Source organism: Carassius carassius, chromosome 1, assembly GCF_963082965.1.
Source record: "Carassius carassius chromosome 1, fCarCar2.1, whole genome shotgun sequence".
Lineage (NCBI taxonomy): Eukaryota > Metazoa > Chordata > Actinopteri > Cypriniformes > Cyprinidae > Carassius > Carassius carassius.
In genome coordinates this window covers 3684074-3712015 of record NC_081755.1, presented here as the reverse complement: position 1 = coordinate 3712015, position 27942 = coordinate 3684074, and the positions used below count along the sequence as shown (strand labels likewise).

Sequence of the window (27942 nt, the reverse complement as noted above, 5' to 3'; positions counted from 1 at the left end):
CCAGTTTCCTTCTATCGAGACAACATTCAGCTCATAATTCCATACATAAAGATGCTCTATGAGGGAATCCACAGAGGTGCATTTAACAGTTCTGAGAGATATTTCAATGAATCACTGAAAAGTATACTTAATGATAGTCAACACTTTAAAGTTGACTATCTAATCATCGCAACTATTCTGGCAAGATATCTAGATGATTTCTTGAAGCCTGTTTCAAAGGGGAAGCTAAAAGATCCAGCTATTGTCATGATCACTTCTAAAACACCCTGCACTCAGAGAATGCTGTGCCATCTTAAGGATGAGTTAAGGGAGCAAAACCAGTCAAATTCAACTCTTTATCGAGACTTTCTTACTGTGGAAAATCTCCTTAGAGATTCAGAAGATTTTTCTGCTCAGGAAGACAACTTGCTGTGTCAGGGCTGCCCTTTGACCCCTGTACTCATACCTTCAACACTAAAATGTTATGCATTAAAGCTATGCAAGGATTTAGAAAATTATGCAATTCATGTTTTTGAACCAAATGTTATAGTCTGCATTCCACCCGAGGACCTAGATAAGGTAGTTACAATGGGAAACGGGACCAATGAAGAATATTATATTGCAACACTATCCAGCGGAAAAAGAGATAAACTGCATAATGAGTCTGCAGGTGAAGATTGTGATGAACTGAAGGAATATGAAGACATAAATTGTCCTGAAAGTGAAATGGAGAGTCAGGAGTGTGAAGAAAGTGATTACGGATCTAATGGACATGAGAAAAAATATAAATCAATGGATGGAAGGTGAGGATCACATATCAATTATCAAGAAGATAACTAATAATATTTGGTGGACTTAATTATTAGAGACATAAAACACCCAATGTGTGTATTCCTGTATTGGACAAACATTTTTTATTCTCACCTACAGTAGGTGGACAACCAGAATGGGTAATATAACCACAGGGCTGCGGTGTTAACTGCAAGTCAGTCGCGTGTTAAAACAATTTGTGAAACTGCTGCCAGGTGGTGCAAAGGGAGGGATTGGAAACTGAATCTAATTGTAAATGTTGGTTTGTAAACGGAGATGAAAGGACGAAGTAAAACAACAATAACATTATAATATAACATTGTAACATCCTTAAAAACCATTAGAACATTTACAGTTAGTCAATTTCAAAACATGGGATAGTCTTAGGCTACAGTCTATGCATCAAAAGTTTAAAGAAAGACCTTTACACAAAGGCTTTATATATATATATATATATATATATATATATATATATATATATATATATATATATATATATACATTCACCTAAAGGATTATTAGGAACCCATTACTAATACTGTGTTTGACCCCCTTTCGCCTTCAGAACTGCCTTACTTCTACGTGGCATTGATTCAACAAGTTGCTGAAAGCATTCTTTAGAAATTTTGGCCCATATTGATAGGATAGCATCTTGCAGTTGATGGAGATTTGTGGGATGCACATCCAGGGCACAAAGCTCCCGTTCCACCACATCCCAATGATGCTCTATTGGGTTGAGATCTGGTGACAGTGGTGGGCCATTTTAGTACAGTGAACTCATTGTCATGTTCAAGAAACCAATTTGAAATGATTCAAGCTTTGTGACATGGTGCATTATCCTGCTGGAAGTAGCCATCAGAGGATGGATACATGGTGGTCATAAAGGGATGGACATGGTCAGAAACAATGCTCAGGTAGGCCGTGGCATTTAAACGATGCCCAATTGGCACTAAGGGGCCTAAAGTGTGCCAAGAAAACATCCCCCACATCATTACACCACCACCACCACCAGCCTGCACAGTGGTAACAAGGCATGCTGGATCCATGTTCTCATTCTGTTTAAGCCAAATTCTGACTCTAACATCTGAATGTCTCAACAGAAATCGAGACTCATCAGACCTGGCAACATTTTCCCAGTCTTCAACTGTCCAATTTTAGTGAGCTTGTGCAAATTGTAGCCTCTTTTTCCTATTTGTAGTGGAGATGAGTGGTACCTGGTGGGGTCTTCTGCTGTTGTAGCCCATCCGCCTCAAGGTTGTGTGTGTTGTGGCTTCACAAATGCTTTGCTGCATACCTCGGTTGTAACGAGTGGTTATTTCAGTCAAAGTTGCTCTTCTATCAGCTTGAATGAGTCGGCCCATTCTCCTCTGACCTCGAGCATTAACAAGGCATTTTCGCCCACAGGACTGCCGCATCCTGGATGTTTTTCCCTTTTCACACCATTCTTTGTAAACCCTAGAAATGGTTGTGCGTGAAAATCCCAGTAACTGAGCAGATTGTGAAATATTCAGTCCAACAACCAAAACACGCTCAAGATTGCTTAAATCACCTTTCTTTCCCATTCTGACATTCAGTTTGGCGTTCAGGAGATTGTCTTGACCAGGACCACACCCCTAAATGCATTGAAGCAATTGCCATGTGATTGGTCTATTAGATAATTGCATTGATAATTGCATTGCATGTTCCTAATAATCCTTTAGGTGTGTGTGTGTGTGTGTGTATATATATATATATATATATATATATATATATATATATATATATATACACACACCGATTAAAAGCTAAATGTTTTCATTTTGGTTCATTCTTGGTAAAAAAAAAATCTTCAGGTTCCATTTGCAGAGCGAAATGAGAACGGTCCAGCATTTAGAAATAATTCTTATTAACTCTGTTATTATTCTTGATTTTTCAAACTGCTAACAGTTTATGCATTTTTGAATTATGTCTTAACTGTGTGACCAAAATTGAGTATTATCTGTCTCAGCTGTTTGATCGCGCTGGTGCCATGCACTTTGCAGACGCGGCGACAGCACTCGCGGTGGCAGAACAATCATTTTGGTTGGCCACCTACTGTACATGCGAATGTTGCACTTTATATGTACAAGTGCTGGTCATATAATTAGAATGTCATCAAAAAGTTGACTTATTTCACTAATTTCATTCAAAAACTGAAACTTGTATATTATATTCATTCCTTACACACAGACTGATATATTTCAAATGTTTATTTCTTTTAATTTGGATGATTATAACTGAAACTAAGGAAAATCCCAAATTCAGTATGTCAGAAAATTAGAATTTAAGTTAAGAAATTTAAGATTTTTTTTTAAATTTTGGCCAACTAAAAAGTATGAAAATGAAAAGTATGAGCATGTACAGCACTCAATACTTATGCCGCGTTCCAGGCAACCTGTAACCCATGTTTTTCCAACCTTATACCCGTGAAAGTGCACTGGAACGGCAGTCAAACCCGTGACTTCCCACCCGTGAACTCGTACTAGATCAATGTACTCCCAGTTACGAGCTCTGACGTCACACAGCCCGCGAAACCAAAATAACAATGGCAGCACCTACGGATGCAGTGTTTCTGCAGGCGGTAAACGGTGAGAATATTTATACTTTAGGAAATTATAACGTTGCAGTCAAATTGATTACAAATGGGCAGCCCCGTAAGGTCCGCCTTGCTGGTTTGTTTACATCTAGCTACTACCACAATTCCTTGCGCTCAGGTAGTTTCACGTGACTGGCCTGGAACGCTACGAAGTAGTGAGTCGTGGTTTGAAGTCGTGATTTACGTGCTCAAAAACCTGCCTGGAACGCAGCATTAGTTGGGGCTCCTTTTGCCTGAATTACTGCAGCAATGTGGTGTGGCATGGAGTCGATCAGTCTGTGGCACTGCTCAGGTGTTATGAGAGCCCAGATTGCTCTGATAGTGGCCTTAAGCTCTTCATCATTCTTGGGTCTGGCATATCGCATCTTCCTCTTCACAATACCCCATAGATTTTCTATGGGGTTAGGGTGAGATTAGTTTGCTGGCCAATTAAGAACAGGGATCCCATGGTCCTTAAACCAAGTAATGGTAGCTTTGGCACTGTGTGCAGGTGCCAAGTCCTGTTGGAAAATGAAATCTGCATATCCATAAAGTTGGTCAGCATAAAGTGCTCTAAAACTTCTTGGTATATGGCTGTGTTGACCTTTGACCTCAGAAAACACAGTGGACCAACACCAGCAGATGACATGGCACCGCAAACCATCACTTACTTTGGAAACTTTACACTGGACCTCAAGCAACATGGATTGTGTGCCTCTCCTCTCTTCCTCCAGACTCTGGGACCCTGATATCCAAAGAAAAGGCATGACATAACAGAACATAACTTTGGACCACTCAGCAGCGGTCCAGTCCTTTTTGTCTGAGAGTAACTTCTGACACTGTCTGTTGTTCAAGAGTGGCTTGACACAAGGAATACGACAGCTGAAACCCATGTCTTGCATACATCTGTGAGTAGTGGTTCTTGAAGCACTGACTCCAGCTGCAGTCCACTCTTTGTGAATCTCCCCCACATTTTTGAATGGGTTTTGTTTCACAATCCTCTCCAGGGTGCTGTTATCCCTATTGCTTGTACACTTTTTCTACCACATCTTTTGCTTCCCTTCGCCTCTCTATTAATGTGCTTGGACACAGAGCTCTGTGAACAGCCAGCCTCTTTTGCAATGACCTTTTGTGTCTTGCCCTCCTTGTGCAAGGTGTCAATGGTCGTCTTTTGGGCAACTGTCAAGTCAGCAGTCTTCCCCATGATTGTGTAGCCTACAGAACTAGACTGAGAGACCATTTAAAGGCCTTTGCAGGTGTTTTGAGTTAATTGGGTGATTAGAGTAAGGCACCAGGTGTCTTGAATATTGAATTTTTTCACAATATTCAAATTTTCTGAGATACTGAGTTGGGGAATTCCCTTAGTTGTCAGTTATAAACATCAAAATTAAAAGAAATAAACATTTGAAATATATTAGTCTGTGTGTAATGAATGAATATAATATACAAGTTTCACTTTTTGAATGGAATTAGTGAAATATTTTTGATGATATTCTAATTATATGACCAGCACCTGTGTGTGTGTATATATATATATATATTTACATTTATTTATTTAGCAGACGCTTTTATCCAAAGCGATTTACAGAATAGAAAATAAAAATAAAATAAAAAAATAACCGATAGAATAAAAAAAAGAATAGAGCAAGCTAGTGTTAGAGATCTTGTCACATACACACACACACACACACACACATATATAATTGCATAATAAATGAAAAGAAAATAGAATAAAAAAAGATTAGAAAGGCAGGTAGATTTTTTTAAAGAATAGAATTAGAATAGTGAGTGTTAAAGTTAGAGGGTCAAATAAAGATGAAAGAGATGTGTTTTCAGCCGATTCTTGAATATGGCTAAGGACTCAGCTGCTCGGATTGTGTTGGGGAGGTCATTCCACCAGGAGGGAACATTTAATTTAAAAGTCCGTAAAAGTGACTTTGTGCTTCTTTGGGATGGATCATCAGGATGGAATGAGAGGTAGAGTTGAGTGTCATCAGCATAGCAGTGGTATGAAAAGCCATGTTTCTGAATGACAGAACCTAATGCCATGTAGACAGAGAAGAGAAGTGTTCCAGGAACTGAGCCCTGAGGCACCCCAGTAGTTAGATGTTGTGACTTGGACACCTCACCTCTCCAAGATACTTTGAAGGACCTATCTGATAGGTAGGACTCAAACCATTGAAGTGTGGTTCCTGAGATGCCTTTTGCCAGTAGGGTTGATAGGAGGATCTGGTGGTTAACCGTGTCAAAAGCAGCGGACAGATCAAGCAGGATAAGTACTGAAGATTTGGATTCTGCTCTTGCCAGTCTTAGAGCTTCAACAACTGAGAGCAAGGCCGTCTCAGTTGAATGTCCACTTCTGAAGCCAGATTGGTTGCTGTCAAGGAGGTTGTTGTTTGTGAGAAATGCAGAGACTTGGTTGAACACAGCTCGTTCAAGTGTTTTTGCAATGAAAGGAAGAAGGGAAACTGGTCTGTAGTTCTCTAAAAATTATGGGTTGAGGTTGGGTTTCTTAAGTAGTGGAGTTATACGTGCCTGTCTAAATGATGAGGGAAAAACACCAGTGTGGAGGGATGTGTTGATGATGTGAGTGAGTGCAGGTACAACTGCAGGAGAAATGGCTTGAAGGAGATGAGATGGAATAGGATCAAGCGGGCAAGTAGTAGGGTGATTAGAAAGGATGAGTTTTGAGACTTCTGCCTCAGAGAGTAAAGAGAAGGATGTAAATGAGTGTATGTTTGCTGGTGATATGAGCTGGTGATATGGTGATATATATATATATGCCTGATATAGTGATTCTATAATTGCAGGTACATTTTTCAAATGGTTATATGTTTCATTATTTTAATAATTTGTTACTTGTTGTTATGAATTACAATGATGTTACATTTATTAACAATATAATAATTTGCGTAAAAGTGTCTTAAATAGCTTCAAGATTTCTTGTTGTCCAAATAAATTTTTTTCGATCATGTATATGATCAAATAAAATCAAAATATTTTATTGTAACTTTCATTTTGTAATATTTCATTAATTTTGTTCATAAAAGCCTTAAATACTAATTTACTTAATTCAATAAATTAAATTTTTACAAATAATTAATATTAATTATTAAATAATATTTTTTCTTATTAAAATGTATGTCCATAAATATTGTCAACTCTGTTGCTGTACCATATTTTTCCTTGGTGGAATTATCTCCCACAACTATGTAATGTACAGGAAGTGATGACACTTTTCTACACTGACAAGATCTGAAGCACTGAAAAGTCTGTGTGCCCTCTTTAAGAAAATCTTTGAATCTAAAGAGTTATTTTGAAGAACGTCAACGCTGTTACCACAATATCAAAGGGGAAATAAAATGTATTTCTGATCACAAATTGGCTTATTTAAAAGTATTTTTTATCATGATTTCATTAGTGCCATGCCCTCTTAGCATTTATGCTAAGGGTGGAGGTTTTGGCAAAAAAATAAATAAAATTGTCAATTCTGTTACTGTCAAACTCTGTTACTAAGGTAGAGTAAACAAAGCTGACAACAGTGTAACAGAACTGACAGTCCATCAGATAATTATTTAAATTCAGTTACTTTACAGTTCTGTTACTTAAAAGATCAACTCTGTTTATGAACTATTTTCACAAACAAAACTATACAATTGTTATTTAAAATCTCATAAACATTATTGAGATATAATGCACCTTTATGATATTTCAAAAACTTTTCTCTTTTTTATTGGATATTGTATATAATACATTTTCAAGTGAAAAATATTTGCTCCAAACAGACAATTCTGTTAAGACATAGGTATTTTGATTTTTTTAAGATATGCATAGGTGAAATATTATCTCAGTTCCAAATGTTGGAATGTAAGAACTGTTTGTCTAGTGATACAAGGATTTTTCATGTCATGATGTATTGTTATTTCTACACATTGCCTAATTTGGCCTTAATGGAGTCGACAAAAATACCATAAAGACATTTTATTTTTTTTCGTTAAAAGTAAAAAAAAAAAAGGAAGTAACTTGTGTTTGGCAAGCACTGGATTATTAAAACTGAATATGTTTTCAATAAGATACTGGAAAGAATTTCTATTAGTGAATGTATCTCCAATTAAAGAATCACACACACACACACACACACACACACACAGACATATATTATTTTGTTCAGATGGCAAATTTTGTACAGCTTTGTATTCATTGATTGACTACTTTAGTTGCTTACTTACTCACATATTTAATTCTTTATTGCAGGATGACCATGTATTGTCATTATTGACAGTTGTTACCTTGCAAGACAAGAAGACAAGAAACAATGTTATTGGCCCCCATTCAAATCACCACAGAAGTGCATGGAAGCTGTTGAGAACCATCTTGAGCCTTCAACAGGATGGAAACCATGGGAGAAATTAGCTATTCTGTTTCAATCAGAATATGGTAAGTTTTTACATTAACTTATATATATATAGATAGATATAGATAGATAGATAGATAGATAGATAGATAGATAGATATAATTTTATTTTATTGTAGGCACTTATGAGCAGGCCAAGGAAAAGCAAGCAGAAATGAGTGAGCAGAAAGAACAGTATGTAATAAACTCTTATAATATATTAAAATAATATATAGTTATTTATAAGTAATATTGTTATTTTACGTAAACAGACCTGTAACACAAAACATTCGAGCAATAGAAACATCTCCACTGTTTCCTGGGCCATCACAGGAATTTCCTCTCGTGGTAAGACAACTAATTGTGTACTATCAGTTTAAATGAGAGATTCTACTTTTTTATTTTGATTTTTAAACCCCCACAACTGATTTTACACAACTGATTTTTTTAAGACGGGAACGATTTTCAAATTCTTAAAAACAAAAAACAATCGATATAAGGTCTTTCTTTTTTTTGTTGTTGATTTCTTTAGGCATTTTGGCCAAAACCATTCAACCAATAATGACCTTTTATCAATAAAACATTTAATGTGCTGTTGATTTAATACAAAATTGATGTGTATGAATTATCTTACAGGTACTAAGAGAAAACCTGAAACACGTGATTCACATACCAGTGCAAATTTACATCCAGGCAAGTCATTCTGAGTGTGTAAAAAGAATCTGAATCTGATTCTGATTCTGGTTTATCTCTTATCTCCCATTCTATTTATATCTATATATATATATATATATATATATATATATATTGGTTTTGTATATTAAATAAAGACCAGAGTCGTTGTAACGCATGATGAGAAGTAATCTGTCAGTCTAAGCATTTTAGTAAGAGGGGTGAAATCAATATTACACATGATATCCATCCTCATGATGTGACAGGAGAAGCTGTAAGGCTGTGTGTACAAATCTATTGGATTTACAAGAGTAATCATGTAGTCAATTTTATTTTGTGCCTATTAATGATTTCTTATATTTTAACTGATACAGAACATGAAAAGGCAAAAATCAATAGATTATCTAGATATATCCTACATGGTACTTAGACATTCTTAGTGAACTCTTCAATAAAAAAATTAAATACACAAAAAGGTGACTTAGGCCTGGTGGGGGAGAAGAGGGAAAAGAGAAAGTGAGCTTCAGGATAAAGGGAGAAGTTTGTGCAAGGTGGTATCTTGCTCTTTCTCCGAGATCCTCTCAGTAAATCAGTAATCAGTAATCCTCTCAATAAAAAGTTTCCATATTAGAGAGACTTATTGCAGCGTGTTTGAGTTTGTGTTCTGTCTTAGCAGGAAACCCATCCTTTAAACTGAATACAGATATGTTCATATTGAAGAATGTGAAGCAGATCATGGCAGAAGTTAAAATTAGAATTCAAAATATTAACAGCACAGACAAAACATCAACTGAACAAAAAAACAACATATTGTAAGTACTTGTGAAGCATTATGTAAAATGTATGTATAATTCTGAAGCAGTGTCCAGTTACATTTATTTTCTTCATGATATAGAGATGTCATTGCAAAAATGGACAAGATGGATAAAGGCAAAGAAGAAAGGAAACCATTGGTGTTTTTGGAAAGATAGGAGAAGGAAAAAGCTCCCTATTAAATGCCATCTTGGGATTAGATTATTTCCTGCCATCTGGTAGTTTTGGTTCCTGTACATCTGTTGTTACTCATGTGGAAGCAAATCTGATCGATTCCAACTACACAGCAGAGATTGAACTCATCTCTAAAGAGGTTATTTATTAACATTTATCTGATCATATGTATGTATTAGGGGTGTATGATAAACATATTAATTTAAACCATTTGGTATGAGGCTTTAGGTTCGGTACGCATTACAAACCGAATAATTCATTGGACTAATCCTATTACATTTGTACATGTACTATCTGCCCAGTGGCGTAGCGCATAGGCACACAGGGCACTATTACTATTATAAATATTATATTATTATTATGAAGTTACTTTTATTATTAATTTAAAATTATAATTAATCTGACCCGCAATATTACCGCATAACTGACACACTGCGAGGACAACCAAAGATTAGGCTATTTACTCCTCAATTAAAATGTTTTTCAAAAAGGTCTTTTAAAACAGGTCTATTATACAATAAATTATAGGCCTATAATTACAATATTAACACTGCAGACATCAATAAAAATCAATTAAATAAAACGTTTTAGCCTATTTAAAGCACAGAAATATGTTTATTTTTTCGCCTTATGTACTACGCCACAAGATAAATATTTAGAGAATAAATTAAAACAGTTAGCTATATACTGTTATCAACATATGTTGAAGTAGATTTGTCTTTCCTCGTCTCTGAGAGAAAATGCGCTGTCAGATGATGAAAGCTCTGCATTACTCCGTCGTTCCATTTTTACTTTCACTTTCTGCAAATAGTGAATTGACTGAGATTAAGATGTTCACCTGCATAACTCTTGGGCAAAGTTTGCACATTGCTTACGTAATTTCCATTGGCTTGCCTTATTGAAGAAATATTTATTCTGTTTAAAACAGAAATATTTCCAACATTGCGATGTAGGCTTTAGCAATTACAATTTTGGTTCCTATAACGTTATTTTTTTATGGTTTGCCTTTGGTAAGCCAGGAAAATTTTCTTAACGTTCTTAGAACGTTAGTTTTGGTTCCTAGAACGTTATTCTAACATTCCCATAATGTTATTCTAATGTTAATCCAATGTTCCCAGAATGTTCGTTTTTGGTTCCCAGAATGTTATTCTAACGATATCTAACGTTTCCATAACATTATAATATTCCCCTAACGTTAGTTTTGGGTTCCCAAGAATGTTATACTAATGTTAATCTAATGTTCCCATAATGTTGTTATAACATTCCCCTAACTTCTTTACTCTGATATGATCATTATTCATCCAGCACACTCGTCAACCAGCATAGTATAAGCGCATGGAAATTATCTGTATGGATGCCTAATCAATATTATAAAATCCACATCTTCTTTTTATCTATTGTTTAAGCGGTAATCTGAGCACATCAACCAACATGTGTATGATTAAATAAAATTAAATCTGTCCATTAATATCTAAGATTACGGAGTAATGACATTGACATTTCTACAGCAACAAATAAAAATGACAATGTATGGTTCATAAAATAAGACATTTATTCACAGACACATGCATTTATAAATAAATATATATATATATATATATAAAATTACTTGACTAAAAAAAGTGAGGTTATCAACTCATTCATTCTTACCACTGAAGTGTAACGTTACAGTTTGTGCAGCGGGACCTTCTTTTGATGCGTAAACAAAAACCTCATCATGTTCTCTTCAGTTAAGCATTTTAAATCTCTCCGAAATTTATTTATTTATTAACTTAGTTACTCTAATAAATATATTAATTTAAACTAAACTAAACAAAACTAAAAATGACTGTAAATGTTTTAATTCTTACAGCGCGAGATACAGGGCTCTGAATAGGTCATTACACATTAACATCTGCAATTTTTTTTATCTGAAAGATAGTTTTATAGGACTATAAAAATAACCTGAGTATAACCATAAGGTAAAGTTATTTTTAGTTTATTTAAAAATAACCACCCTGCAACGTTCTGAGAACGTTGTTTTATGGTTACAAAAAATTGTACCTAAAAAAAAAAAGTTTCCCTAATGTTAGTATTTAGTTTAGGGAAACAAAAACGTACTCTTTTACAAACGTATCCTGAGGCCTGATGCTGAGGCCTTTTTCAATAACGCAGTGTAACTGCAAGGCCATTGGTTCAAACTGGAAAACTTTTTGAACCAATGATGGCTCGGCGTAGAAGCACGCCAAAGCCCGCAAAAAATGGGCGGGGCGTATGGCTATTTAAGCGGGCATTTCGCCATAGGATTTCAGATCTCTCACCTTCAGCGACAACTTCTCTTTGCTGGATCTCTTTGCTTAAATGCCTTCGCCTGCTGGAATGAGTTGAAAAGGCACTGCAGCGGACCAGCTGAGATCGCCGAACACCTGCGTCCTTGCAGACTGCGGCCCTCGAGTGCTGCTCTCGAGCTGCCCCCTTCCCGCTTCAGGCCGCATCTCAGCGAGTCTCACCGCTCTAACATAACGCAGCGTCGTCATTGGTTCAAAAAGTTTTCCAGTTTGAACCAATGGCTGTGCAGTTACACAGCATGAGTGAAGTATCGAAAGGGAACTAATGTTAGGGGAATGTTCTGTGTTTGCTGGGGATAAACTCTATTGTATTTTGTTGCGTCGCCCCAAGCCGCTTGCATCTGGTGTAGACATGATGTAAGTTAATGTCGCTTTCTAATGTGAACGCTTTCTGCGTTTGAATTTTCATTCCACATTATTTGAAATTAGCGCGGGCCAAACATTTTATCTATCATGGGCCGCCTATCGAGGAACCCTGCGCTAAACCCCTAGTATGTATATATAAACACAATGTGAAGGAAATTAAGTCTTTTGTTTGTTTTGCAGGAATGGGAAAATGAGATTACTTCAACTGACAACAGGACTGAAACTGTTATAGAAAGAATCACTGCACTGTATGGAGCTGATGCAGATAAGAAAACACTGGAAGAACTAAAGAGAGATAAAAAAATATGCCGAAATTGATAACTTTTTGTCTACCACGAAAAAAAAATTATTTCACACACTGAAGTAAGGGCTGAATATATATGGAGTAGATATATGGCACATTTAGCAGGTCAGGTACATAGGCACTGAAGCATGAAGACATGGCTAAAAGAAAAAAATAAAATAAAATAAAACTAGAAACCATTTACACCAAAATAGTAGTTATAACTAATTATTTTATTATACTATACAGGTAGGTATGAGAGGAATGGAAACCTATTATATACTTATGTGCAAAATTTCAAAACTTATGAAGAAACAATTCATAAATGGGCAAAAATGCAAGATGTGTAATAAAAAAATCCAAACAATTGTTTTAGCAAATGACTAACCAGAACCCAACTAAAATGTATACATTTTTTATTTAGTTAGTTTTTTTATGTATCAATACACTTCCCAATATGAAAATATTTCCCAAATAACTGACACCTTCCAGACAAGACAAAAACAGGTTTTTAGTTAAAGTCTGTCTTCATTATATAGTACACTCTGCTCTGAATGTATTCTGTTCACTTGTTAATACTACAGCCATAGTAAAAAAAAAAAAAATGATAAGACTGTGTGGAGGATGCCATTATAGAAGACACACATTTGTTTGTTTGGAGCTTTAAAAACCTTTTTAACATTGCTGATACCGAGCCCCATCTTCCCCTATTTTCATATATAAAATTTTTTAGAAAATGGCCGAATATGATAAATATAAATATGTTTTCTGACTTTTAAATCAGTGTTATTTACTTGAACAGGTCTCTCAGGAATTTACCAATGATGTTGAACGTTACATACAACACAATGACTGGTACTGGCCTCTTGTGAAAAGTGTGACAATCAAGATACCAAACTGTCGTGAACTCCTGGAACACATTGTGCTTGTTGATCTTCCTGGGACTGGAGACTGCAACAAAATTAGAGATGACCTGTGGAAAACTGTAAACCCTGCGCTCTTTAAAAGCTAGGAAATATGAAAATTCTGTCATGATTTACTCACCGTCACCCTCATGTAGTTCCAAACCAGTACGAGATCCTTTCTTCAGTCAAATACAAAATTAGGGTTTTAAAGAATAACTGTACCAACTGCTCTTTTTCATGCAGTTATAATGAATGAGGACTGAAACTTTAAAGGCATACACTAAAAGTATCATAAATATGTCTCAAAAGGTTTGTGCACTATATTATAAATCTTATGAAGCAATATGGCAACTTTGTGTGACTAAAACTATCATTTTGTAAAAAAAAAAAAAAATAAATAAAAATCAATTAGCTCACCTTGGCTTGAAACATTTACATGATTAGGTCTGATTCATGAACAAATTATTATTTTGAGTCACGAGGATGATGGTATTGGATGGCAAAATGTTCATATTTGGATGAAGAATTTTATTAACAGTGGATTACATATGAAATTCAACATAAGCAAATGTGCAGTTTAAAGCACTACTACAGGTTTGCCAGGTATATTTTACTCTGTTTTTATCTTTCTAATTCCTTAGAAACTGAGAGAGTGCTCTTCTATGTGGATCGTAAGTAATATCAATCGAGCTATTGATGACAAAGACCCCTGGAGTATAATACAGCACTGCATTCAAGACCTGGGACCAGGAGGAGAGTGCAGAAACATTGACTTCATCTGTACTAAAACTGATGAAATTGTGCCGAAAGAATATCTAAGGTTAGAATAAAGAGATCCTTGTCAATCTGCATTTCTTATAATAAAATATGAACATATTCTAAGTATTGTTTTTACTTTTTTGAAATTATTTCATATATTTAATCTATTTATTTTAGATCTGTACGCCACCCTGGAGACAAAATGTCTTTAGACAAGGTTTGGTAAATTAACAAGCAAATATGTAGTATATTTTTTCTGTATTATTCCAATGCAGTCTTCTAAAACTTTAGTGAGGTATTTGCTGTCTGCCTCTTATTACTTATTTTGATGTAAAAAAAAAAATCCTGCTGAATAAAATATGCAGACTTTAAGTTAATTTCAGTGCACTTTAAAAGGCTAGAATTTTTCCTAATAATTAAAAATGTATTGCTCTGATGTATTGCTCATGCCAGATCGTACTTAATGCCTAATACATATATAATAATCTTGCTCACTTTCATCCACTGAATTAAATATCACTGGATCATCTGATTTGTATATATATTGTTTATATTTTTCAGAACCCAACGGGGTGCATAATTCATAGGAACAACCGTGCAAAGGAAATTGTGAAAAAGAAGTTTGAAAATCTTGACATCATGGTATAAATGTGAACTCAAACATTCTTATTCTTATTCAAACATATTCGTATTCTTATTCTTATTGTTATTCTTATTCAGAAATCAAAAGCCAGATTCATAACTGACGTCTTCACTGTCAGCTCCAGGGCATACTTAGATAAAAATCCACATCTGGAACCTGCTGAAACAGGCAATCAAGTGAATTTTTGTTTGAAAAGTTTATGTGTCTTATTACTCCTGCTTATTTAAATATTGACATTTTGCCAATAATTTGTAGAAATCCCAAAGCTGCAGGACTTTCTGAAGAACACTAACAGGAGAATTAACAGAGAACTGACCAGAGATTATGTCAATGAAGCAAAGGGAGTTTTGTCCTTCATTCAAAGTGTCCAACTAGATACAGATGAAAAAATGGTCAGAATTACTGATACTTCACTTGTCTTCTGAAATCAGCCAATAGGTTTGTTGAGAAATTTACTGCTCCGTTGCTTTGTGTTTTAGGTGGAGAAAAAAGCTGAAGTCCATGAAGCTTTGCTGAAGAATCTAGAAAAGGCACTGAAGGAGTTGGATTGTCAGTTGGATTCACTTTCTAAGATTTTGGATCAATGTCTCTCAAAAGGAGTGGAGGAATCAGTGGAACAGTGTGTTAACACTAAAAACTCCATGATGGCATCTGTAAGTGTGATTCTGTTGTATGTGAAGTGTCGAAATGTTTGAAAAGCCATTTTGTGGGCTTTCTAACGACAGTGATATTTGTGCTTTCTGAATCAGGTTACACCTGATGATAAAAGGGGATTCCATAAAACCCTTCAAGCATTGTACAAGAACAAAGGATACTATTGGCCAAAGAAGTGGGATGGACCCCTTGATCTAAACATGTGCTTGGCCAAACACATGCACGACAACATCGATGAGAAATTTAATTTAATTTTCCCGTATGTTCTGCTGTCATACATTCCACCATACATTCAGTTGATCAAAATAAAACCGTTTAGAGTGAGAGTTAGATGAGCACATCCACATCAGCTAGTGGTATATATGTGACCCTGGAGCACAAAACCAGTCTTAAATCTCTGGGGTACATTTTTAGCAATAGCCAGTAATACATTGTATGGGTCAAAGTTATCCATTTTTCTTTTAAGAGAAAAATCATTAGGCAAGGCAAGGCAAGGCAAGTTTATTTATATAGCACATTTCGTACACAATGGTAATTCAAAGTGCTTTACATAAAAGAAAGTAAAATAATAATGAAAAAAAATAATAACAAGCAATTTTAAAACTTTTAAAATTATTAAAACTGTACTTATTTAAACTTAATTTAAAACAGTTAGAAAATGATTTTACATAAAATAAAATAAAATAAAAAAAACAGTGAAAATATATATTGCAATCAGTTCGGACATTGCACAGTGCTCATTCAATAAATGCACAGCTAAACAGATGAGTTTTAAGTCTAGATTTAAATGTGACTAGTGTTTTAGCACATCTGATCTCTTCTGGAAGCTGATTCCAACTGCGGGCGGCATAGTAACTAAAGGAGGACTCCCCTTGTTTTGTGTGAACCCTTGGTATTTCTAACTGACTCGATCCTAATGATCTGAGTGCTCTGTTAGGTTTATATTCAGTGAGCATATCTGCAATATATTTCGGTCCTAGGTCATTTAGTGACTTATATACAAGTAAAAGTACTTTAAAATCAATCCTAAATGTAACTGGAAGCCAGTGTAAGGACCTGAGGACTGGTGTGATATGCTCAGATTTTCTGGTTCTAGTCAGAATCCTGGCAGCAGCGTTCTGGATGAGCTGCAGCTGTCTAATGGTCTTTTTGGGAAGGCCGGTGAGGAGCCCATTACAATAGTCCACCCTGCTGGTGATGAAGGCATGAACAAGTTTCTCCAAGTCTTGGCTGGAAACAAAAGATCTAATTCTTGCAATGTTTTTTAAATGGTAGTATGCTGATTTAGTTACTGCTTTGACATGACTACTGAAACTAAGGTCTGTCTCCAGAATCACACCAAGATTCCTGACTTGATTTTTAGTTGTTTGACCCCTAGAGTTAAGGTATGCATTGACCTTGAAAACTTCATCTTTGTTTCCAAATGCAATGACTTCAGTTTTTTCCTTGTTTAACTGAAGAAAGTTCTGGCACATCCAACGATTAATTTCATCAATGCATTGGTAGAGGGAGTCAATGGGGCTGTAGTCATTTGGAGATAAGGCTAGGTAAATCTGGGTATCATCAGCATAGCTGTGATAGGCAGTTTGGTTCTTTCTCATTATTTGACTTAGTGGGAGCATATACAGGCTAAACAAGAGCGGTGCAAGAATTGACCCTTGTGGGACTCTGCATGTCATGGACGTCCACTTAGACTTATGCTCTCCTATACTCACATAATAACCTCTCCCTTCTAAGTATGACCTGAACCATTTGAGTACCATCCCAGAAAGCCCGACCCAGTTTTCCAGTCTCTCTAGTAGTATGTTATGATCGACAGTGTCAAACGCAGCACTGAGATCTAGCAATACCAGCACCAATATTTTGCCAGAGTCACAATTTAAGCGAATATAATTTATTATCTTAATGAGTGCTGTCTCTGTGCTGTGATGCGGTCGAAAACCAGATTGAAAATTGTCCAGGTATCCATTTGAGTTTAAGTATTTGTTCAGCTGATTAAAAACGACCTTTTCTATAATTTTACCTATAAAAGGAAGATTAGATATTGGTCTAAAATTGCTCAAAATGGTGTTATCAAGATTGCTCTTTTTCAGGAGGGGCTTAACAACTGCATTTTTTAAGGAGTTTGGAAATGTCCCAGAAAGAAGTGAGGCGTTCACCACTTCTAAAAGATCTGCTTCTAAGCAGTTAAACACATTTTTGAAAAAAGATGTGGGAAGTGTGTCAAGATAGCAGGTTGTCGATTTTAGGTGCTGCACTATGTCTTCCAGAATTTTGCTATCAATTGCTTCAAAAATTGACATAGGATATTAAGTAAAGATCATGTTCCATGAAGATATTCTGTAAATGTCCTACTGTGAATATATCAAAACCAAATTTTTGATTAGTAATATGCATTGCTAAGAACTCAATTTTAAAGGGGATTTTATCAATATTTAATTTTATTTTTACTACCGCAGATGAATATATTGAACCTTATGACTGGTTTTGTGGTCCAGGGTCATACACACGCATTATACACACACACAGACACACACACACACACACATACACGCATATATATCTATCTATATCTATCTATCTATCTATCTATCTATATATATATATATATATATATATATATCTATATCTATATATATATATATATATATATATATATATATACACATATATATGTATATATGTGTGTGTGTGTGTATATAAGGATGTAATGATATCAAAATCTCACAATATGATTATATCGCAATATGAAGTCCAATACGATATTGTGATGTTCAAAAAAACTAAACAAGTGAAGACTTGGAAAAAATTAACATTTTGTACATTTAAAGTTGAGTTATTCAATCTAATTCACTTTGAAAAGAGCTCCAACCCATTTTTTTTAACTACAACCCGAATTCCGGAAAAGTTGGGACGTTTTTTTAATTTTAATAAAATGAAAACTAAAGGAATTTCAAATCACATGAGCCAATATTTTATTCACAATAGAACATAGATAACATAGCAAATGTTTAAACTGAGAAATTTTACACTTTTATCCACTTAATTAGCTCATTTAAAATTGAATGCCTGCTACAGGTCTCAAAAAAGTTGGCACGGGGGCAACAAATGGCTAAAAAAGCAAGCAGTTTTGAAAAGATTCAGCTGGGAGAACATCTAGTGATTAATTAAGTTAATTGATATCAGGTCTGTAACATGATTAGCTATAAAAGCTTTGTCTTAGAGAAGCAGAGTCTCTCAGAAGTAAAGATGGGCAGAGGCTCTCCAATCTGTGAAAGACTGCGTAAAAAAATTGTGGAAAACTTTAAAAACAATGTTCCTCAACGTCAAATTGCAAAGGCTTTGCAAATCTCATCATCTACAGTGCATAACATCATCAAAAGATTCAGAGAAACTGGAGAAATCTCTGTGCGTAAGGGACAAGGCCGGAGACCTTTATTGGATGCCCGTGGTCTTCGGGCTCTCAGACGACACTGCATCACTCATCGGCATGATTGTGTCAATGACATTACTAAATGGGCCCAGGAATACTTTCAGAAACCACTGTCGGTAAACACAATCCGCCGTGCCATCAGCAGATGCCAACTAAAGCTCTATCATGCAAAAAGGAAGCCATATGTGAACATGGTCCAGAAGCGCCGTCGTGTCCTGTGGGCCAAGGCTCATTTAAAATGGACTATTTCAAAGTGGAATAGTGTTTTATGGTCAGACCAGTCCAAATTTGACATTCTTGTTGGAAATCACAGACGCCGTGTCCTCCGGGCTAAAGAGGAGGGAGACCTTCCAGCATGTTATCAGCGTTCAGTTCAAAAGCCAGCATCTCTGATGGTATGGGGGTGCATAAGTGCATACGCAGCTTGCATGTTTTGGAAGGCTCTGTGAATGCTGAAAGGTATATAAAGGTTTTAGAGCAACATATGCTTCCCTCCAAACAACGTCTATTTCAGGGAAGACCTTTTTTATTTCAGCAGGACAATGCAAAACCACATACTGCAGCTATAACAACAGCATGGCTTCGTCGTAGAAGAGTCCGGGTGCTAACCTGGCCTGCCTGCAGTCCAGATCTTTCACCTATAGAGAACATTTGGCGCATCATTAAATGAAAAATACGTCAAAGACGACCACGAACTCTTCAGCAGCTGGAAATCTATATAAGGCAAGAATGGGACCAAATTCCAACAGCAAAACTCCAGCAACTCATAGCCTCAATGCCCAGACGTCTTCAAACTGTTTTGAAAAGAAAAGGAGATGCTACAACATGGTAAACATGCCCCGTCCCAACTATTTTGAGACCTGTAGCAGAAATCAAAATTGAAATGAGCTCATTTTGTGCATAAAATTGTAAACTTTCTCAGTTTAAACATTTGCTATGTTATCTATGTTCTATTGTGAATAAAATATTGGCTCATGTGATTTGAAAGTCTTTTAGTTTTCATTTTATTAAAATTTAAAAAACGTCCCAACTTTTCCGGAATTCGGGTTGTAATAAAACTTGATGTATAGCACCTGAGGACTTGTGATATACTGCCTCAGTCTAAATTACATTCACACTGGTGTTTTAGGATGCTAAACAAATTAGAATTTAGTAATAGAATTGACAGAAATGACAGTAATAGACATATTGTAAAACAATTTCAGTGTAAAATAAATAAAAATGAATATTCCATAGGTTTTTCTTTTTTTAACTTTACAAATCAGTAGGGAAATTACAATACTTCTAATCTACTTCCTAATTTCCACACTTTAAAGAGATATTTTAATTCTGGACTTAATTTAAACCACTAGCTGTAAGCAATTCATACTGCACTTTTAAGCTTTTATTTTGACAGAAACAGTAGTAGAGCTTTTATTTTGAAGGAAAATATGCTTACAAAAATGATTTTTTTTTGCATTCTGATTCTCGGAAATCTCCGGATCATGAGCTGTCGCCTGAACGAAGTGCACAGCAAAAACAGACTTAAGCCATAATGTGATTTCGGTTTTAGTTCATTTGACAGATAATGTGCCAAAGCATAATGACCCAAAACACAACTTTAAAGACCTTTTATGTTAGAATATGAAGTATAAAAATATTTTTAAAACGACATTTTTGCCCAGAAGAGCTATCGTTTTATATTGTCATGTGACCACGATAATATAGAGATGGTTTTTGCTAATGTGATATCACAATATTAGTACCCATTTGGTCTTGTGTTATTTAAATTGTTTTTTTCCGCCCTTTTTTCTTACTAAAGTGTTGATGGCAATAACAAAACAGGAAAATCAGTGCAGGAACAGATCGATAAATTCAGTATCATCCAAAGTGGCACTGCTTACTCACCATCTTCCATGCTATACCACATGGAAAACTTCATCAAAACAGAGGCGAGTTGTCTTTACTTTATTTAAAGTTGTCTTTATTATAGTTGTGTTTTATTTTATTCTATTTTATACTTACTTTCATCTACAGGTAACTATATTCCAATGAATGATTACTAATGTTCAAGCAACAGAATTTGTTATCTTTATAAATCTTTTTCATTGTCTCCAAAAATATCATTGTCAAGTTTCAAATGTCAAAATACAAAGGTCTTCTGAAAGCATAAAAGCTCTTTTCTGCTAAATAATTTCCTCTAACAGGTCACCCACTTCTACTGTGTTTCCAGTTCTCTATCTGTTGTTTTTTTCCTACTAAAATGGGATACTGTTTTAAATCTCATGTGAATTATTTTAATTAAAACAACAATGACAATGGCATTTATACTTACTAATATATTAAGCACATAATAATAATATGTATATGTATATGTATAACCTCCTCATAAGGAAACCAAAGTGAAGGCATTGCTCAAAAGAGAAGTTGTTGCGAGAAAGAAGGAAATCTACTCCTCAATCCAGAAAACAATTCAGAATCAAATGACTGCTGGCTATGAAAGTAAGGAAGCATTTAAAACAACACACACAGTTTTTCTCTCAGAGACATTCGATGTGTGTATTGTAATGTTAATGAATATCAAATATTAACAGAATATTGATGAATATTAAATGTAACCTATTACAGAAGCTGCAAAGTTGACAGGAGATAAAGCAATGGAGAGGAGGGAGAAACAAATAACAGACACAATTGAATTGTTAAAACACAGCATGTTCGAAGATGCAAAAATGGAAGTTCTGAATCAGTTCAAGGATTTAAAAGTATTTGTATTTCACAAATTCTCAATATTTTTAAACATATTTGCCACTTCTTTCTGAAGATACTTAAAGCAAGTCTTCTTTTCCTATACCTTTTCTGTTGTTTCTTTCTAAAGGAGCATATATGCAAGACCCTTGAATCTGAGCTCAAGAGATCAGTGGAACGCTCACTTTCACAAACCAGCAGAACCCCTCTGATGGGTAAGAGAGAATAAAATAACAAAATATTAAGACTTACTTTAAAATCAGGCTGAACACCCAGTGATATTTATTTTCTAGATGTCACTGGAAAGATTGAAAGGATGGAGAGTCTGTCAAGATCTGTCATCTGACTCGTCGTTTAAAAGCAGCATCTCAGCATTTTACAGTGAAAGTTCTTTTTAAGATAAATTGATTTCTATTATAAAGCATGCTTAAAGCTCTATTATTATTAATATTATTATTATTATTTCTAGTTCTTTAAATTGTTCAACTAAACTTTTGATTGTGTAACTAATAGTCTAAGAAAAACTATTTTTAGGTGTAGACTAATGCTGTTATTAATGAATACAACTAAACGTAGGCTGAAGTAGAATATGTTAGTTGTTAGGTCAGTGGACCCAATAAATATGGTGCACTCCCTTGACCAATCCCCAACAAGAAGCCTAAACAAAGAACCAGGTAAACTAGAAATTCATCTTGGATGATTTACATGTACAAGTTGTACAAAGAAAATGGGACAAACAAGAAACAAAAGACGGAAACATTAAGAAAGAAGAAGGACAAACCAGGACCATCAGGAGATCACTTCTAAAATAAGAAGAATGATAAGATTAATTAGACCACAAGAAAGAATAAATAATAAATTAATGAAAATGTTAAAAGGAATGACTGTGTGTAGTAGATTGTATTTTGAGATGGGAAGACGAGATTGACAAGATTTGTTAGATGAGATCGAGGCCCCAATGCGGTCTCTGGAAATAGCACTTCTTACCAGACCTCCAGTCAAAGTGAGAAAGAGAATAGGTGTCTCTGGCTTGAGGCTAACAATGGTTATAGAAAAATATGATTAAATGTATGTCTTGCTTTACAAGTAGTTAGGTGTTGAATTTGCAAAATGAAAGCCTTTGAAATTCCAACCTGCATATATATCTTGTGTTCTGGTGACTATAGCATCCAAGAGGTTACTGCAGAGTTAAAACTTAGTGGGTGTGTGTTAATCTTCTCTTTTATGTACATGTATGTGTCACGAGGTGACAAAATTCCAACTGTCAAGGCGGAACTAATGTTCGCCGCGATTGCCTCCCGCCGGACCAATAACAACGGAACACCGGGCTAGTTCCAGGTTAGCGAAAAATCCCCGCGAATGGGGTGATCAGCCGAAATCGCCGGCAGCTGTGCACGTTGGGACACGTTGCCATTAGGGTAGGATAAAAGGAGAGAGTATGGACCAAAGAGGGGGCTGTTTTTGGGGACTGTGTATCTCGGAGGAAGCGTGAGCGGTGGAGAAGAGGAAATGGGGCTGGCAAACGGGCACGCCGGATGTCCATTACTTACCTGAGTTTTCTATCACGTTCTAAGACGTAAGAAGAGGCTAACACTGTGTTACGACCACTAGGGGTCAGCCGTAACAGGACAAGGAAGAGAGTCTCAGAACCAGAGAGATGTTGAATAAACAGAAATTTATTTACAAGTTGGGGCTTAGCGTCAGGGGCAGACAAGGCCAAAATAACAAACAAAAATCCTCTTTGTTAACCCTCTACACTTCCTTAATCAAAATTAGAGAAACCAAAAGAAATAAAATACAGTTTCAACTTACCTGACTCCCTAAACCCAAAACAATGTGAAAAGTGATATCAAAATAAAATGGCGTCTAACCCCCTACGTCCCTCAACTTAACAAAAACTAAGATTAACAAAATGTTTACAAGATATATATACACGAGTTAACAGCAAACAATTTACAATCAGAATCCAAAATCGTAGTCAATCAGGCTTAGGTCAAGTTAACCGGGAATATCACAGAATTTAGGCAAAGAAAAAAACAATACAATATAATTATCACAGAACACAATCGCAATCTTATACACCAACACACTATCTCTCTGGTAAGACACTCAAAAATTCAAACAAACAACAATAACGAGGCAAACAGCAAACTATGGAGTCACACGCGATGGCACAATCATGGCCCCGATTGAGTATTTGGGGCAGTCCTTATATCTGGATCAGGTGAAGAGGAGAACCAATCGCAGCCTTCAATAAATTATCTCCAGGAACCGCCCATCTGAAACAAACATACACAGAGACTACAAGAGGGCAGAATGGAAACAACCAACAAATGACTTTAGCTCATAACTTGTACTCCACATATATTTGAGTGTATTACCTGACAGTCCATTGTGAAGAGGGACACATAGGTGAATGCTTTAACCGACTGCTTTGCAGTAAATTCCTCCAGCCGTAAGTTCTCTGTCTGTCATTCTGAAGAAGAGGATTACATACCTGTGTATTCACCTGTCTGCAGCGAATTTCTCCAGCCGTAAGTTCTCTGTCTGTCATCTGTAGAAGAGGATTACGTGCCTGTATACTTACCTGACTGCTTTGCAGTGAAGCTCCTCCAGCCGTAAGTTCTCTGTCTGTCATTTCTGAAGAAGATTACATACCTGTGTATTCACCTGTCTGCTTTGCAGCGAAGTTCTCCCGTCGTAAGCTCTGTGTCCGCCAGCCCTTCAAGAGGATTTCGTACCTGTATACTCACCTGACTGCTTTGCAGTAAAACCCTCCAGCCGTACGTTCTCTGCCTGTCATTTCTGAAGAAGAGGATTACATACCTGTGTATTCACCTGTCTGCTTTGCAGCGAAGTTCTCCCATCGTAAGCTCTGTGTCCGCCAGCCCTTCAAGAGGATTTCGTACCTGTATACTCACCTGACTGCTTTGCAGTGAAGCTCCTTCAGCCGTAAGTTCTCTGTCTGTTACTGGTAGAAGAAGATGATTAAGTGTCTGTATACTCACCTGACTGCTTGCAGTGTGGCTCCTCAGCCGTCAGTTCTCTGCCTGTCACCTGTAGAAGAGGAGGAGTGCCCGAAACACGCACCTTAACTGTTCCACCACAGTCCCTCTGGTCGTAAGTCCCGACCCGTCCTTCCTCTGGGAAGAAGGGAGTAGTACGTCACCCGAAAAGCGCACCTGAACGGTCCTATAGCAGCCTCCTCCCAGTCGTGAGTTCCGACTCGTCCCTTCCATTGGAAGACAGCGAAGCCACTCACCGGAGCACCCCCCTACATTGCACTCTGTGGGCCTCTCGCCGGGTCCGCTGGACGGAACGACCCTGCCCAGAAGACTCCCCATTTTAGATCCCCTTATTCATTTTTATACTCAATAAAATACTGTTACTTGAAGCCTTGTTGTCTGTCATCCTTGCCTGGCTTCTGTCCGACTCCCCAAGGGTGGTACGGGTCTTAGGGATGGGTGCAGCCTGATTGGCCCGCCCCAATCAGATGATGGTAAAGCGGTTAATAGGAACTGAAGTGAAAGTGTGAGCAGGCTAGAGAACACCTGTAAAAAGAGAAAAGACCATCAGAACAGCGTGAATTAGAAAAAGAAAGAAAAAAACTTAAAAAGCTAAAAGTGAGATATATAATTGGCCAATGGTTACTATTGATCTAGTTTCTCAGGATATGGGGGGGGGGGGACTATAATGGATTAATGGCATGCAGTGTAGATGCGGGTCCAGTCAGATACCCTGGAGAGAGGTCAGGGTGATCGCTTCCATAGTACATCTCAGAATGAGGGAAGGGGCAGAGGTCCCAACCTTCATTTACTCTAATAAAGGAGGCAAAGATGGATCTCCCAAAGTAAAAGATTTTGACAAAGCAGGGAGAGAATTATAAGGCATGCTAACAAGAGATTCGGCCACCTAAGCTGCAGTTGACCAGGGAGAAGGATCTGACAGGGGCTCAATAACTCCTATTGTTATACCTTGGAGAAAGGAAAACGAATATGCTGTGGATTCAAGTGCACCAGCAACTGATAACCCCAATAACTGATAACCCCAAGTGATGAATTTTCTCCAGAGGATGAAGAGCCACTAAGGATTCATTTTGAAAATGGAAACAAATGTATTATCCTAAAAGAAGAGTGTGTAGAGCAGGAGGAGGAAGCTTGTGTTTGGGTAAATCGCGTTAACGTAACGATGCATCTAGCTCAGGGAGTCCTGTACATTGGTTGGTTCCGGTAACAGATCCCCCGCAGCAGGGCAACTGGGTGACAGTGAGGCGGCATCGGCTCATTATTGTTATTCATGCCGGCGCTAATGATGTTCGACTTCGCCAGTCGGAGATCACTAAAAATATCATTAAAGAGGTGTGTGAACTTGCAAGCATGATGTCAGACACTGTAATATGCTCTGGTCCCCTCCCTGCTTACCGTGGTGATGAGATGCATAGCAGATTGTCATCACTCAATGGCTGGATGTCTAAGTGGTGCCCACAGAATAACATAGGTTTCATAGACAATTGGACGCCCAATTGTCACCCTCCTGGGGTGGCGCCACTCTTCTCTCTAGAAATATGGCACATAGTCTTTGAGTTTACACTTGACCAACTGAGGCCCAGGTCATGAAGCAGACAGACTGGCTAAACCGACCGTCTGCTAGCTGCCTCATGTCACAGAGGTCAATTAATACTTAGCACATAGAGACTCTTTCACTTAGATATCACACTATAGAGACTGTGTCTGTTCCCCGAACTAGAAAATACAAAAGACGTCCAAACCAATTTAAGAGTAACAATTTAATTGAGGCTCAACAAATAGAAAACAGATGCAATATGGATAAACAAATGTTAAAGCTTGGCTTATTGAATATCAGGTCCCTTTCTACGAAAGCACTTTTTGTAAATAATATGATCACTGATCTAGATGTGCTTTGTTTGACAGAAACCTGGCTAAAACCTAATGATTAAATTATTTTAAATGAGTCCACCCCCCAAGATTACTGTTATAAACATGAGCCACGTCTAAAAGGCAAAGGTGGAGGTGTTGCTTCAATTTATAACAATGTTTTCAGGATTTCTCAGAGGGCAGGCTTCAAGTATAACTCGTTTGAAGTAATGGTGCTTCATATAACATTATCCAGAGAAACAAATGTTAATGATAAATCCCCTTTTATGTTTGTACTGGCCAGGGCCGGCCCTGACCAATTTGCTGCCCTAGGCAAGATTTTACCTGGCGCCCCATGCATCACAGCCCATTTCACCCTGTCATTGTGTTCATGATTTAGCATATATATATATATATATATATATATATATATATATATATATATACAGTGTTGGGGAGTAACTAGTTACATGTAACGGCGTTACGTAATTTAATTACAAAATAAATGTAACAGTAATCAGTTACAGTTACTAAGAAAAAATGAGTAATTAAATTACGGTTACTTATGAAAATTTTAACGATTACAAAGAGGATTACATTTTAATATTTACATACATCCACATACAGCTTATTTCTTTATAATAAGACATATGGCCCATAATCTCCGAGACGCGGAAAACACATTCGTAGAATCGAGTCATAAAAATGGAATTCAGCCTATAACGCGGACGCAATATGCCACATTTTGGTCGAATAAATCAAAAGTAGGTCAGTACACTTGAATCAAAACCCGACATGGACTGATGTCTGTGAATATTAAGCCGCAAAAAAGACTGAATATGAATCCTGCACGTTCTGCGTGTCTGTGGAAATCAGGCGCTGACTGGACATCGGGAGAACCGGGACTATTCCCGGTGGCCTGGCAGACGATTTGGCCTTCTACTTTAATATTGTTGCAGGCCGAATATACTAAATCGATTATTTCCGAATCCGCCATTCGATTATTAAATCGATAATAAATCATGAATCGGTTAGTCGTGACTGGCAATGGTTGGGCTCGCGCGCTCTCCGCGCCTCCGCCGAACGGTTTGGATCAGACTCTGAGTAATCAATGCGAGAGAGAGACCGGAGTGAACTGTGTAAGCGCACAGCTGGAGCAGAGAAGCGACACTTCTGTTCAGGGTTTCAGGTGCAGGTCAGTTTCATCTGTAAATATGCTAATGTAGTTTTGTCTTTGTTTACTTAGTCAAGCAGCAGCAGCACATTGCTCGCAATCACTCAAAATACTGTATAAACGACGTCATTATTATCTTTTGTAATGTTACAGTAGTAATTTAGCAGACAAATCATCATATTTTATCTTAGGTTTAGGGGGAGCTAGTGGATACAAAAACACAACCCTTAGGAAAATTAATGTAGCCTATGATATGGCACTAACCGTGGTTTAACTATGGAATTTGTAGTAAAAATAAATACAAGTGGTAATTCATTTGCCAAAAAACAAAAACAAAATTGCACTAACAAAACATGGTAAAAGTCA

General features: G+C 36.6%; 1 protein-coding gene and 1 long non-coding RNA gene across 2 annotated transcripts; both read left to right on the top strand.

The window, feature by feature from the left end:
• Positions 1–7683: 7683 nt before the first annotated feature.
• On the top strand, positions 7684–8108 carry LOC132102052 (uncharacterized). The gene is made up of 3 exons (XR_009423271.1): positions 7684–7819; positions 7916–7970; positions 8048–8108. It is a non-coding gene; the product is annotated as an uncharacterized LOC132102052 (long non-coding RNA).
• A 1042-nt stretch (positions 8109–9150) lies between these two features.
• LOC132101941 (nuclear GTPase SLIP-GC-like) lies at positions 9151–22759 on the top strand. The gene is given in 19 exon segments (XM_059507183.1): positions 9151–9259; positions 9343–9374; positions 9377–9573; positions 12308–12424; positions 12426–12461; positions 12464–12496; positions 13222–13395; positions 13957–14135; positions 14252–14291; positions 14636–14716; positions 14795–14885; positions 14973–15109; positions 15197–15370; positions 15467–15630; positions 20606–20735; positions 21177–21285; positions 21412–21545; positions 21659–21743; positions 21822–22759. Coding segments are annotated over 19 exon segments (2073 nt in total). The 5' UTR covers positions 9151–9152; the 3' UTR covers positions 21875–22759.
• The last annotated feature ends 5183 nt before the right edge of the window (positions 22760–27942 follow it).